This window comes from Protobothrops mucrosquamatus, unplaced genomic scaffold (genome assembly GCF_001527695.2).
Source record: "Protobothrops mucrosquamatus isolate PMUCROS unplaced genomic scaffold, P.Mucros_1.0 scaffold1644, whole genome shotgun sequence".
NCBI classification, from domain to species: domain Eukaryota; kingdom Metazoa; phylum Chordata; class Lepidosauria; order Squamata; family Viperidae; genus Protobothrops; species Protobothrops mucrosquamatus.
In genome coordinates, this window is record NW_015387803.1 from 211,153 (window position 1) to 223,522 (window position 12,370).

The window sequence follows — 12,370 nt, forward strand, 5'->3', positions numbered from 1 at the left end:
ATTCAAAGGAAAAAAAATATTTGGCATGCACATTGCAAAGAAAGATGTCCCTGCACTATCTGAAGACCTCAGTGTATCTGAAACATTGTACAGCTATATTGTTTACAAAAAAAGAGACATGTTGATTGATTTCTGTTACTTTATTTAGTTATCTTCATTTCCTCTTTTTGGAAGCGTGTTGCCATATCCATGGCAGTGCAGACTGCCTGTTTATTATCCACCAAAGTCCCTTTGCTAAATGCCACCATTTTCTCTCTGAAGTGCAAATTTTGGAATTAAGTGTCTCATTTTTAGGAAGACCTGATTTTGGTTTTGAATATTCATTTTAGTCCAGACAGAAATTTCCTTGCATTCTACTCTGGGAAGAGTGACGTATTAAATAGAATAATTAATAAATTTAGAATTCCTCATTTGAACTCAAACTCAAGTTTCTATTTGTCAAGAAAGGATCATACATAAAGGTGCAAGAAATTGGATTAGTATCTGACTCAGAATTCCTCTAAGTCTAAACTGTATTTTTTATGGTTTACATCAAAAAAGCTTTGGGACTTCCATCAGTTCTCCTGATATGTCTGTTTCCAGCAGGTAATGGATAGATGAAACAAGACAGCACTAGCAAACTGTCTATTTCCTGAGTATTAATCTAAGGAATCCAATGGAGCGTTTTGATGGCATAGTGGTGAAGACGCTAGCCCCCCCCCCCAACTTGGAAGGTTGAGAGTTCAGTCCTAGGTAACTGGCAGATAATTCTCTCCTAAGGCACAAAGAAAATATATCTGCTGCAAACTCTGTGTGGTATCAGGAAGGGCATCCAGCCAGTAAATGCTCAGCTCCATCCAGTCACCCTGACGCTACTCTGAATTAAGGGATTACAGGGTCATAAAAAGGGAGGGTTTTTTTTTTAATCTAAGGAATCCAATATTTCTGTTTAAGGACTAGCAGCATTAAGAATTCTAAGAGCGTAAAAGACATAGAGATTTTTTTAAAAAACAAGACATTTCCTGCCTGAATGCTTATGGTATAGTATAGTTTTCTGTCCAGGGCAGAAAAAGGCAATGGGAGGAAACACATTGCCAAATTTCTTTGAGCAAAAACTCCAAACTAAGTAAATCTCAGTGGAATTAGGAGAACTTTATTTTCTGCTACATATCTGTAGCAATGGTGCTTGCTGAGGCTGTGCAGCTGTTACCCTTGGCATTTCCCCTAACGCAGTAGACACGAAACACATGAACTGAAATGCTTACAGTGTACAAATTAAAAGCTGTGGCAAATGTTCAGCTGTGATGTGCAAACATGATTCTCCGGAGCGTATCTTGCCAACTAAGTACATTCAGGAAATGGATAGCTTCGCATCCTGCTTATAGCATCTTCATGGACATTTGAGGAATCAATCATATTTCAAAGATCTGACTGATATAATGCAACAGAATTTAAGGAATATAATGTGGATTAGATTTATTATTTTAATCTAGACTTACTAGTTCTTGGAAATGTTTAAGACAGCTTGTCAGACGTACAGCAATTTGAATTCAAAGCACAAAACATGATTTGGAGCATGGGTGGGTATACCCCATAACATTTCTCAGAAATTTCTTAAACCATATGTGTTTTTTTTCTGGAGATTCTAGGTGAGTTGAAGAGGGAGCTTGTGCAAACCCAGATAAAGTTACAGCTGCTTTAATGTATTCCTACCAAAGCCTGTTACGTACCTATAGTGCTTCGCCTTATATTTTGCCCTTCAAATTAGGAACTCTTAACAGCTCTGCTATGTGTATCATCTTGTATTAGTCATAGATCTGATTTATATAAAGGACCAAGTTTATTTACCTTTGGTTTCCGTGGTTTAGATTTATGTGCTATGTAACATTAGCCACTGTGGTTTTAAAATTATAGTGTATAGTTTAGTATAATCTGTATAATTCCTAGTTTTTGTAGCTTCTTCCAGAAAATTATCATTTAAAACTGGATTATATAATGTGTGAATGCAACCATTGCTTTGTAACTGATTTTTCTTCTTGAAAACAAAATGTCAAATAAGAAAACCAATATGTCACAGTCTGGGGGAATATAATATATTGTATATTTTTCCTCTTGGTTAATATATTTCAATTCCTTGAGACTGTGTTGCATATATAGCTGAACATGAACATTACTTGGTCTGTTTTTAGCAGGTGTTAATTTAAAAAGTCATGAGATAACAATATTAGCTTAAAGCATTATTTTATCTAAAATATATAGCACTACTTTATTACAAAGCATATAGCTGGATTGTTTTTCATTTTGTCACATGTATTAAAGTCTACATAAGGAGTTCAGGGTTTAGAATTTTTCCCCTCCTTTGACCTCACAGAAAACAGTGCCCAAATTACATTTTAATTGAGTTTCAGTCTTTTAATTTCATCTGAATTTTAATCACATGATCATGGGGATGCTGCAGAGGGCGTAACCGTGAAAAATGGTCAGAAGTCCCATTTTTCAATGCCATTTTAACTTTGAACAAATTGTTGTAAGTCAAGGACTACCTGTATTTATTTTAGATTGAAGATTTAGACTTAGACATGTAACATGGCATACAAAATGTAGAAAAGATACAGGTATCTGTATCTTGGAATTTTGGTCACTACACACTGCAGTTGTTAAGACTTGATTTTTAGAACGGTTGTTAAGTGACTAAGGTGATGATTAAGTGAATCCAGCTTCCTTAATTGACTTTTCTTGTCAGAAGCGAGTTGAGAAGGTTGCAATCATATGACCACAAGGTACTGCAGCTGTCGTAAATACAAGCTGGTTACCAAGTGTCCAAATTACAACCACAGGGGTAGCGCAACAGTCATAACTTCAAGGACAGGTCTTAAGTTACTTTTTCCAAGGCCGTAGTTAAACGGTTGTAAGTCAACAACTACCTGTAGCAATGTAAGCATATTCAGAAGATCTTTTTGGTGGACCATTGTTTAGGCTGTAGCATTTTCTAGTAATGCTGTTCTGGCATTGCAGCTTGATTGTTAGCTTTTTAAATCAGAATTTAAAATCATATATTATATTTCAGTCCAATTACTTTAAAATGGAAGGAAAATATTCTCACTCCATCCTCAGTGAAGCTGGAGGAGGACAATGGTGCAAGTGTGAATTCAAGGTCCTTGTACTCTTATTTCATCTGAACTAGGAAAGTGTTATTTTCCTGGTGTCTTTCCTTCTCTTTGCTTATAAGTTTCAGCTTGCATAATATTGTTGTAGGTTGTAGTGTCAGAACTACATTTCTCTCTGGCACTGATGCAATGGTTCTTATTTAATCTTAAATTAACCCCGCTTCGTGGCAACCACTATTTATCTAAAATGAACCTGACATAAATTTAAATCACTTGATCTCAATAGATAGCTGGTAGAATCTGAACTCTGCAGGTTATTGTATTTACAAATCTGTAAAAGTATATTATTTAATTTTGTTTAGGAATATGAAGCACGAATAGGAAAATTGTGTAAACCTGCACCCCAAGCAACAAGGCGTAGACACTTTGAATTTGAGCCACTTTCAACCACTGCTCTTATTCTGGAGGATCGACCATCGTAAGTCCCTGTGGATTCTTTTTACAAGTGTTTCAGTGTCAGATCAAAAAGTAAGCTAAGATAGGGACTCAGGTAAATTATGCTTGAATTGTAGTACACAGTGCCTCCCCTTTCCCAAAATAATAAAACTTACTTTTTTGTGAATATAATACAAAAATATATGCAGTGGAAATAATTATATGCTTACCTACATACATATATGCTTAAAACAAAGGCATTCTATAGTTGTTCACATTAGGAAAACTAAAACTTATCTTAATAGGAACTGCAAAAAAAATCTTAATTTTAATAAGTATCAATTGAAAAAAAAATTCTTTAGCTAACCATCATGTTCTAGTTGAGTACAATCTAATACTGCTTTACTTTTAAGCTTAAACCATTTAAAAATCTAAATGGGTACAACTTTACCACCTAAGAATTAGGCTTTAATGTTAGCATATATCTGAGGAACTATACTTTGTACAATTGACACGCTACTGAAAATAATCCTGTTTCTAAAGCAACTGGTAATGCTTTCTTTGGAACTCTGATTTTGAAACAAAGCTTTGAAATATAGAACTAAGATTAAATAATAAAACCTGCATTTTTATCACTTTAAAATAAATAGTGTCTACTCTGCATGGAGTCGATAATTCAAATTGATTTGGTGAAGTAACTTGTTGCTCATTTATTTTGAATTTATTCAGAACATTTACATGTCGAAGATCTATATGTTAAGGATTCAGAATGTTTGATTTTTTGTATCTATCAAGAGTCCTTTTGGCTGATGTCAAGTGAGAAGGTTAGACTACTTGGGTAGATAAAGAAGTAAACAATCAAAGGTTTATAAAATAACACTTAATGAAGCGTGAAACTGCTAGTAAGAGTAGAAGTAGACAGTCAGGTGCTTTATACCTTACTCTTTCAGTATTAATGCTGGTGACATATTTGGAAAGATTTTTGTTAGGGACCAAAGCATGCAAATTTGCAGCTGTCTCTTTGCATGAGGCAAGTACTACTACTTGTCCACATATGTAATGCTGTCACATCTCTTCTCCTTATGGAGAGCTTTTTTTTAAAATCCTCTAATCAGTTTTTTCTCTCAAATCTTTCCTGTCTCTAATCAGAATAACAACAGAACACTTTCTAAAGTCCTTGAATATTTCTTTTAAGTTTGGGTTGGGAGGATATTATGACTTCAGGGAAGGAGTAAATTATTTGAGTGATTGGAGTAGGAGTTAGATGAAAAGCAACTTATTGGAGCTGCAGGGCTTGAGTAGTGAATTATTTTATACAAGGAAGGAGGAAAGGATGTCAGAATGGATAATATAAAGTTTGTGTGGAAAAGGTATGGCCCTATTTTTTGAATGCTTTGGAATAGGCTCAGTTCTCAAATATAGATGTATAGCTGAATAATGAAAACAGTGATGTTGCCTAGTGCACTGGAGACTAATTATATCGCAGTGGTCTATTTCTTGGGTTTCATGGTACCATTATCTTTTTGGTCTTATTTCCGCACATACCTGCACTGGTATGTTTTTCCCACGTCCCCTCAGAACCAATGATAGGATATCTTTATACTTTAAACAATTTTCAGCACTCTTATTCAGTAATTTCAGGTCTCTTTCAGAGAGAGCAATTATAATCCCGTATCATTTCAGATTATCCTTCAAATACCCTTGGTCCAAATTTGTCAGAGAACAAATTGGTTTGATGTACACCTTGCATTGAATCTAGAAACTAAACATTTTTTTAGCATAAGACCATTTAGTCCAAACTATAATTTGTTCCATTATTTGTAATTAGACTTGCTCCTAAAACATTAGTTATACGCTCTTATGTAAATTATTGGTGACAATCTGTAAAATGAAGGATCTGTAATACCATTCTAGCATTCCTTTAACAAGACTTTAATTTGATTAATCTATATAGTACTTAAAATTCTTTTCAGGAACCTTCCCGCAAAATCTATGGAGGAGGCTTTACGTCACAGACAAGAATATGATGAAATGGTGGCGGAAGCAAAAAAGAGAGGTATGCCTGAGCTAATAATATTTAGTCCATTATGTACTTTATCAGATTTAACCAAACTTTAAAAACTGGCACTATCCTATTTATATTCTTCGGATAAAGTTAAAACAACATTCTTTCAAGTCTTGTGGATTATTTTTACTACTTCAGGACCACGTGTATGCCACAAAGGAGAATTTATAAACCAGAAAATTTAGTTTCCATGATTGATTGATTGTATCATATTTAAAACTGAAACCTGAGTTATAATTACTCATTAGTGAGTATGAATATTCATAAACTAAGATATAGGTAAAGCTTTTTAAAACACATGTTTTCTAATATATGCACACATGGACACAATATATCATTATTTATTTGTATCCTGTCTTTATTATTTTTACAAATAACTCAAGACAGCGATCATATCCAGTACACCTTCTTCCTATTTTCCCCCAGCAACAACTACTCTATGTGATGACCTTGTTGGCCCAAGGTCACACAGATAAAGAGATAAATCATATTTGTTTGCAGACTATGCTGAGAGATTTTGTAGCATGACTTTCTAGATGGTTTTATAAATTTATATACACACACACACAAAACACATTGAACAAATAAAATGTGCAGTGTATGAATATGGACATGAAAATGGACTTGAAGTCCACTTTTTTCTATCCACAGTAATCTTTCTCAGTAGCATTCAGTAGATCCTTTCTGAAGCCAAAAAGCAGCCATCTCCTTCCATGAGTAAACCATATTTATATCTTTTGCAGTGTGCATTGTTTGTATAACCTGAAATTTTTATGTTGTTTGATGTACTGTAAACGTAAATATTAAATTACTTCATGATTTGCTCTTTAACCCTCTTTGTCAAGCTGATCATCTTTGATGACAAACCAGAGGTGCTAGTTAACAGCCACCCACACATGCACACATACACACACACACACAGAGAGAGAGAGAGAGAGAGAGAGAGAGAGAGAGAGAGAGAGAGAGAGAGAGGGAGAACGTTATATACATGAAAGAGATTATTTGTTGTACATGCTTCCCAGAACCACTCAGACTCATTTGGCTGAAATGGAAAGACTATAAAATTGAATGAATGAATGAATGAATGATTTTTTTCTAGCAACAAGATGTTTGCTATCTGAAAGAAGCACAAACTGCCGTACAAAATATAGCACATTTGGCATATGCTATTATGTTAAACACCTATAATTAGTGTTTCCAGTATTTCAGTCCCAAGTATGCTACTAAACCAGATTCATGCCATTCCTTATTTCAATGGGATTGATCTGTTGGAAATTATACTGTAATTTAATCATACAGAGAACTCTTATTTTTAATATCATAAGTATTTCAACAATTGTAAAACAGAATATAAAACAACTAATGTAGATTGCCACATATTTTCAGGGTAAGGTGGAAGCTTCCAAGATTGTGATCTTCAGTTTCATCTCTATATTTAAGTACAGTTGTGGTTCAGAGTATAGTAATAAATATTCTGATGTGTCAGGAAACGAATTATTTTTTAATGTACCTTTGAGGGCCTTTTTAAGATTCTGAGAGACCCAGAGGCAGCATTTTATTTTGATTTTCCATTTTTTTGTTCATTGAAGTCATGGCTACAAGAATATAGGAAACTATTGAAATAATTGAAATAATTTCCATTATATTTTAATAGACTATTTTTTCTGATTTTAAGAAATAATACGGATTCACTCATTTTGAAATAGTAAATTAAGTTACGGATGAGGGATGGGGACTCCACCATTGCTGGAACCTATGGCAGTTGTCCCATTCTTTAAAAATCATTAGATCTTTTCTTTCATGCTTTTTCTCCTTTTGCATCCCTGTACTTATATACAATTATTTAGTTAGGGCAGTGCCTCATGATATGAAATAGATTCTAATCTAATCTAAGAAAACTTATTTTAAATAAAAACAGTATTGCTGTCCAGGGACACCAGTGCACCCATAGCAGTTTTCCTTGACATCTGCCAGACTTTGTGTCTTGATGCGTAAAAAATTGACATTCAGAATCTACTACGACTATGTAGATTTTCACAGTCGCAAAATGTTGACTGTAAAATATGGGTAAAACACTTCATCCTTAGAAATGTAACATTCTTGGAAATGTTCTCAATTTCTTCCAGATCATGCCACCTGACCATTCCAGCTGTTATAGGACTATTCTCCTCCCCTCCCCCCCCAGTAAATCTTCCAAAATAAGGCAGTGATTTATGGTGTTCTAAATCTACTTCTAGAAAACACCTGGATACCACTCTTGGAACTGCCCAGTAGAAAAAAACCCGTAACATTTTAGAATTCCTCGGAATGTTCCTTTTCTAGAGATGGAACAGTTTGCACATACCTGTTTACTTTTTCTGATATTGAAAAAAGAGCTACAACAGTGTAACGAATTCATTCATTCCTGTAATTAGAATTATCTCTGCTAAGAGTTGCTTTACAAAGCAGGTATATATTTTATAAGCATTTATATTTAAGGGGCCCATATCCTTTAATTATCTAATATTTGTTTTAAACATGGCTTTTTGACATCACGTTGCAAATAAAATTCTGAATTTAATAGAAATTAAAGAAGCTCACCGAAGGAAGAAAATAATGAAAGAACGCTTCAAACAAGAGGAGAATATTGCTAGTGCTATGGTGATTTGGGTCAATGAAATTCTGCCTAATTGGGAGAGCATGTAAGTGTAGAATACTTGGTAATACAAGTGGTTTCCTTGTGTTCCTGCATGTTTTCCTTTCTGTTCTCAGCTGTACTTTTAATTGATCATAACATAGAATTTCTTTCTCTTGTACCTGCTATTTTATTTTTTTAATTCAGAGACCACATATTAAGAGAGCAGTGGATGCTGATTTATAAGGATCAGGCAATACACTTGCAGGAAGCATTCCTAGCAAATTCCAATAGAAGATCTCTGGCTTCTCACGTGAAGCTAAAGTTTACTGCTGTATTTGTTTCTACGATATTTCTAATAGTACTCAAACAATTACATTTACACTCCTTTTATTTCTATGTGTTTATAGGCGTTCTACAAGGCGAGTGCGAGAATTATGGTGGCAAGGATTACCTCCAAGTGTTCGTGGAAAGGTTTGGAGTCTTGCTGTAGGAAATGAATTGAATATCACTCCTGGTATGTTTGAAGCATATAATAGTTTCAAGTGATATTCTGCAACATAGCTCAACCTTTGGTTGTCTTGAGTGTATGATGGTGTCCATTTTGCCCAGGAATTAATTGCATTATTAGCTGTCATACTTCAGTGTCCTAGTGTTTCCCTTATAAATGATGAGATTATGCAGCACTCAAATCCCTGTCTTAAATTGAAGCCCTTTCTTTAAAAGATAATCAATAGGGCTGAATGAAAAAAAATCAGAGTTTTTTTTAACTATTCTACACGTTAAACTTACATGGTGCTGACTAACATTTCTTATGATATACACTTAGCTAGTAATAATCTATAATACTTTAAATTTTAGCTCTAAACAACTTAGTTGTGATTCAGTGACTAGGGAGGTGATGACCAGGTTGTTTGAGCCAAACAATGATAATGACCAGGTTGTTTGAGCCAAACAATGATAATCAACAGTTTCTCATCAAACTTTAATTAGGTGTCAAATGGTATACCATTGAATTAGGTCCTGGACTTTCTACTCTTCATTTTTATTAATGACTTAGATATATTACATTTGCAGTTAGCATAAAACGTGATGGTAAAGTTAATACTGTAGCTCACAAGAGCAAAATTCCAATTGTTCTTGACTGATAAGAAAGATGAATTAGAAGTAACAGAATAATATCTAATGGAGATAGATGCAAAGTTTTCTAGTTAGGAAAAAGAATCGAATGCACAAGAAATGAGGATTATCTGGCATGATAAATGAGAACAGGATATTTGAATTGTAGTTGATTATAAAATGAATGTGAATCAGCAATCTAATAATACTTCTAATAAGGCAAATTCAGTTTTAGGGTCTACAAATCTACTTTCCAAATCATGGGAAGCAATAATTCAATTTAGTTTGGATTGTTCAGCCCTTTCTGTTGGCACAAGTAGGATAGGCTTATCCTAGCAGGACAAGATGGTTCATCAGCTTCCCTGGACCTATGCCATTAAAGGCTTTAATGGTCATAACCAACACCTTGAACTGCATTTGGAAGCAGACCAGTAGTCTGTGAAGTTCACTAAGCAGAAGTGTAATATGTGTCAGGTGCAAGAAACCAGGAACCAAGGTTGTTTAAATGAGTACAACTTTATTCCATGCTAGCTCTCTTTAATCTGAACTAGTAAAAACCAAGGCAAATTGGCAGATTTGAGTCAATGGAATTGGCAGAAAAGAGTCAACGGAATTCAAGGAGGGCTGGACCTAGATCCTGAATGGGTGCAAAGGGACTCCAAATGACATACTTGACTCCTCCCTTGGGCTCAGTCTGGTCATCTCATATATCACAGGCCATCGCAGGGGGCCCGAAGACTGCTCTCACTGCCACACTTGGTACCAGCTGAAGCTTCTGAATGAACGTCAAGGGTAGCTTCCTGTAAGGCACATTGCAGTAGTCCAGGTGAAAAATGACCAGGACTTGAGTAACTGAATACAGGGAGTCATGATCCGAGAAAGGTTGCAACTGGTTCACAAAGCGGAGCTATGCAAAAGCTCTCCTGAGTAATGCCTGCCACCTGCTCTTCAAGCAGGAGATGCGAGTTTCCCAGCACAGAACTTTCAGCAGACAATTGTGTGTTTCCTACTTACTTAAAGGGAAAGTCAGAGAGGAGGTTGCGAACTAGGTCTGAATGGGGTAGTGCAACCACTGTCTCAACATGAGGTCCTTGCTTAACAACTGCAGCTAGGACTACCGAAACTGCCATCGCTAAGTGGTACAATCGTGACATTTTGCCATCACTTTGCTAGGGTAGAAGTATCAGCCCTAATAGCTAAGCAAGGCCCACCTGTGTGTATATGCATTATTCATAGTAACAAAAGCTTGTATTTATCACTTTGTATTTTCTCTTTTTACCCTTTGGTGAGTAGAGCTTGAATCTAATTATGGAGATTAGAAATTCCTAAATCATCAAACCGAGACTTCCACTAGTCAATTTATAGAAGTTCTGATCTTAAAAACCTGTAAATTAATATTGAAATGGAAATCACATAATTCAATTTGCAAAATGATAAATTTGATTTTTGGCTACATTTTGCTGTGTTTTGCAGAACTCTATGAAATCTTCTTATCTAGAGCCAAGGAACGATGGAAGATTTTTGGAGAGACAGGCACCGAAAATGATACCGAAGGTATTTTGAAATGGTACCAATAGCTGCTCTTATCATTTCACAATACATAATATACTGTTTGTAGTGTTTATTATAGTGCAAAGACACTTTTAGGGATTTTAACAATATAATTTCCTAGCCCAGAACTTTTAGCAGACAAAATTGTGTGTTTCCTACTTACTTAAAGAGAAAGTCAAAGAGGAAAATTCTAGAAATATTATGTAGAGAATCTATTCTCTGTAGTAGTGCAATTCTCAATAATCAGTGTTATGTGAAATTTCTGGATGCGTTCAACCCTGTGTTAGACGATCTTCGTTTTATATTACAACTTCATAGCTATTGTTATAAGCTTCATAAGGCCCCTTTCTTCTCAAATAATAGCCTGACTAACTTAGTAAGATTCTGGTTTTATAAGTCATGCGAAGTTCACTTTTTATGCCCAGTTGGTTTTGCTTCTTTCTTTTGGCTATTACAAAATAATAATAATAATAATAATAATAATAATAATAATAATAATAATAATAATAATAATTATTATTATTATTATTATTATTATTATTATTATTATTATTATTATTATTATTATTATTATTATTATTATTATTATTAATATACCGCCCTATCTCCCTTACGGGACTCAGGGCGGTGAACAGGCAATAATAAAAATCACAGTAAATATTACATGAAAGCCTGCTCTAAAATATAAAACCCCTAACAAAACCCAATCAAAACTATGCCAGGCCGGCCGCATGGAACAGATGAGTTTTCAGGGCTCGGCGGAAGAGGCGATTGTACGTAGGTCGGGGGGCAGGTCATTCCAGAGGGCAGGAGCTGCCACAGAGAAGGCTCTCCCCTGGAGGTCGCCAGCTGGCATTGGCTGGCCGACGGTACCCTAAGGAGGCCCTCTCTGTGGGAGCGGACTGGTCGAAGGGAGATATTTGGTAGGAGGTGGTCTTGCAAATACCTAGGTCCATTGCCACGGAGCGCTTTAAAAGTTGTTACTAACACCTTGAAGCGCACCCGGAAGGCCACCGGCAGCCAGTGCAGCTCGCGCAGGAGAGGTGTTACATGGGAGCATCTAGAGGCCCCCAAAATCCCCCGCACAGCCGCATTCTGAACTAGCTGGAGCCTCCAGGTGCACCTCAAGGGGAGCCCCATGTAGAGAGCATTGCAATAGTCCAGGCGGGAAACAACGAGGGCTTGAGTGACCGTGCGTAGGGCGTCCCGATCCAGAAAGGGGCGCAACTGGCGTATCAGGCGAGCCTGATAAAAAGCCCCCCTGGCCACGGCCGTCACATGATCGTCTAAAGACAGCCGAACATCCAGGAGGACGCCCAGGTTGCGGGCCCTCTCCGCGGGAGCTAATGACTCGCCCCCGATAGCCAGAGATGGAACCAACTGGCTATGACGTGACGCCGGAAACCACAGCCACTCGGTCTTGGACGGGTTGAGTCGAAGCCTGTTCCTCCCCATCCAGACTCGCACGGCCTCCAGGCACCGGGACATCACTTCCGCGGC

General features: G+C 36.2%; 1 protein-coding gene across 1 annotated transcript in view; it reads left to right on the plus strand.

The window, feature by feature from the left end:
• Positions 1 to 12,370, plus strand: part of TBC1D12 (TBC1 domain family member 12) — a 62,333-nt gene that overhangs the window by 29,073 nt on the left and 20,890 nt on the right. The window contains exons 4-8 of the mRNA XM_029285417.1: positions 3,449 to 3,564; positions 5,495 to 5,577; positions 8,150 to 8,267; positions 8,611 to 8,717; positions 10,793 to 10,873. Coding sequence (XP_029141250.1) covers positions 3,449 to 3,564; positions 5,495 to 5,577; positions 8,150 to 8,267; positions 8,611 to 8,717; positions 10,793 to 10,873 — 505 coding nt within the window. The remainder of the gene's footprint in view (positions 1 to 3,448; positions 3,565 to 5,494; positions 5,578 to 8,149; positions 8,268 to 8,610; positions 8,718 to 10,792; positions 10,874 to 12,370) is intronic.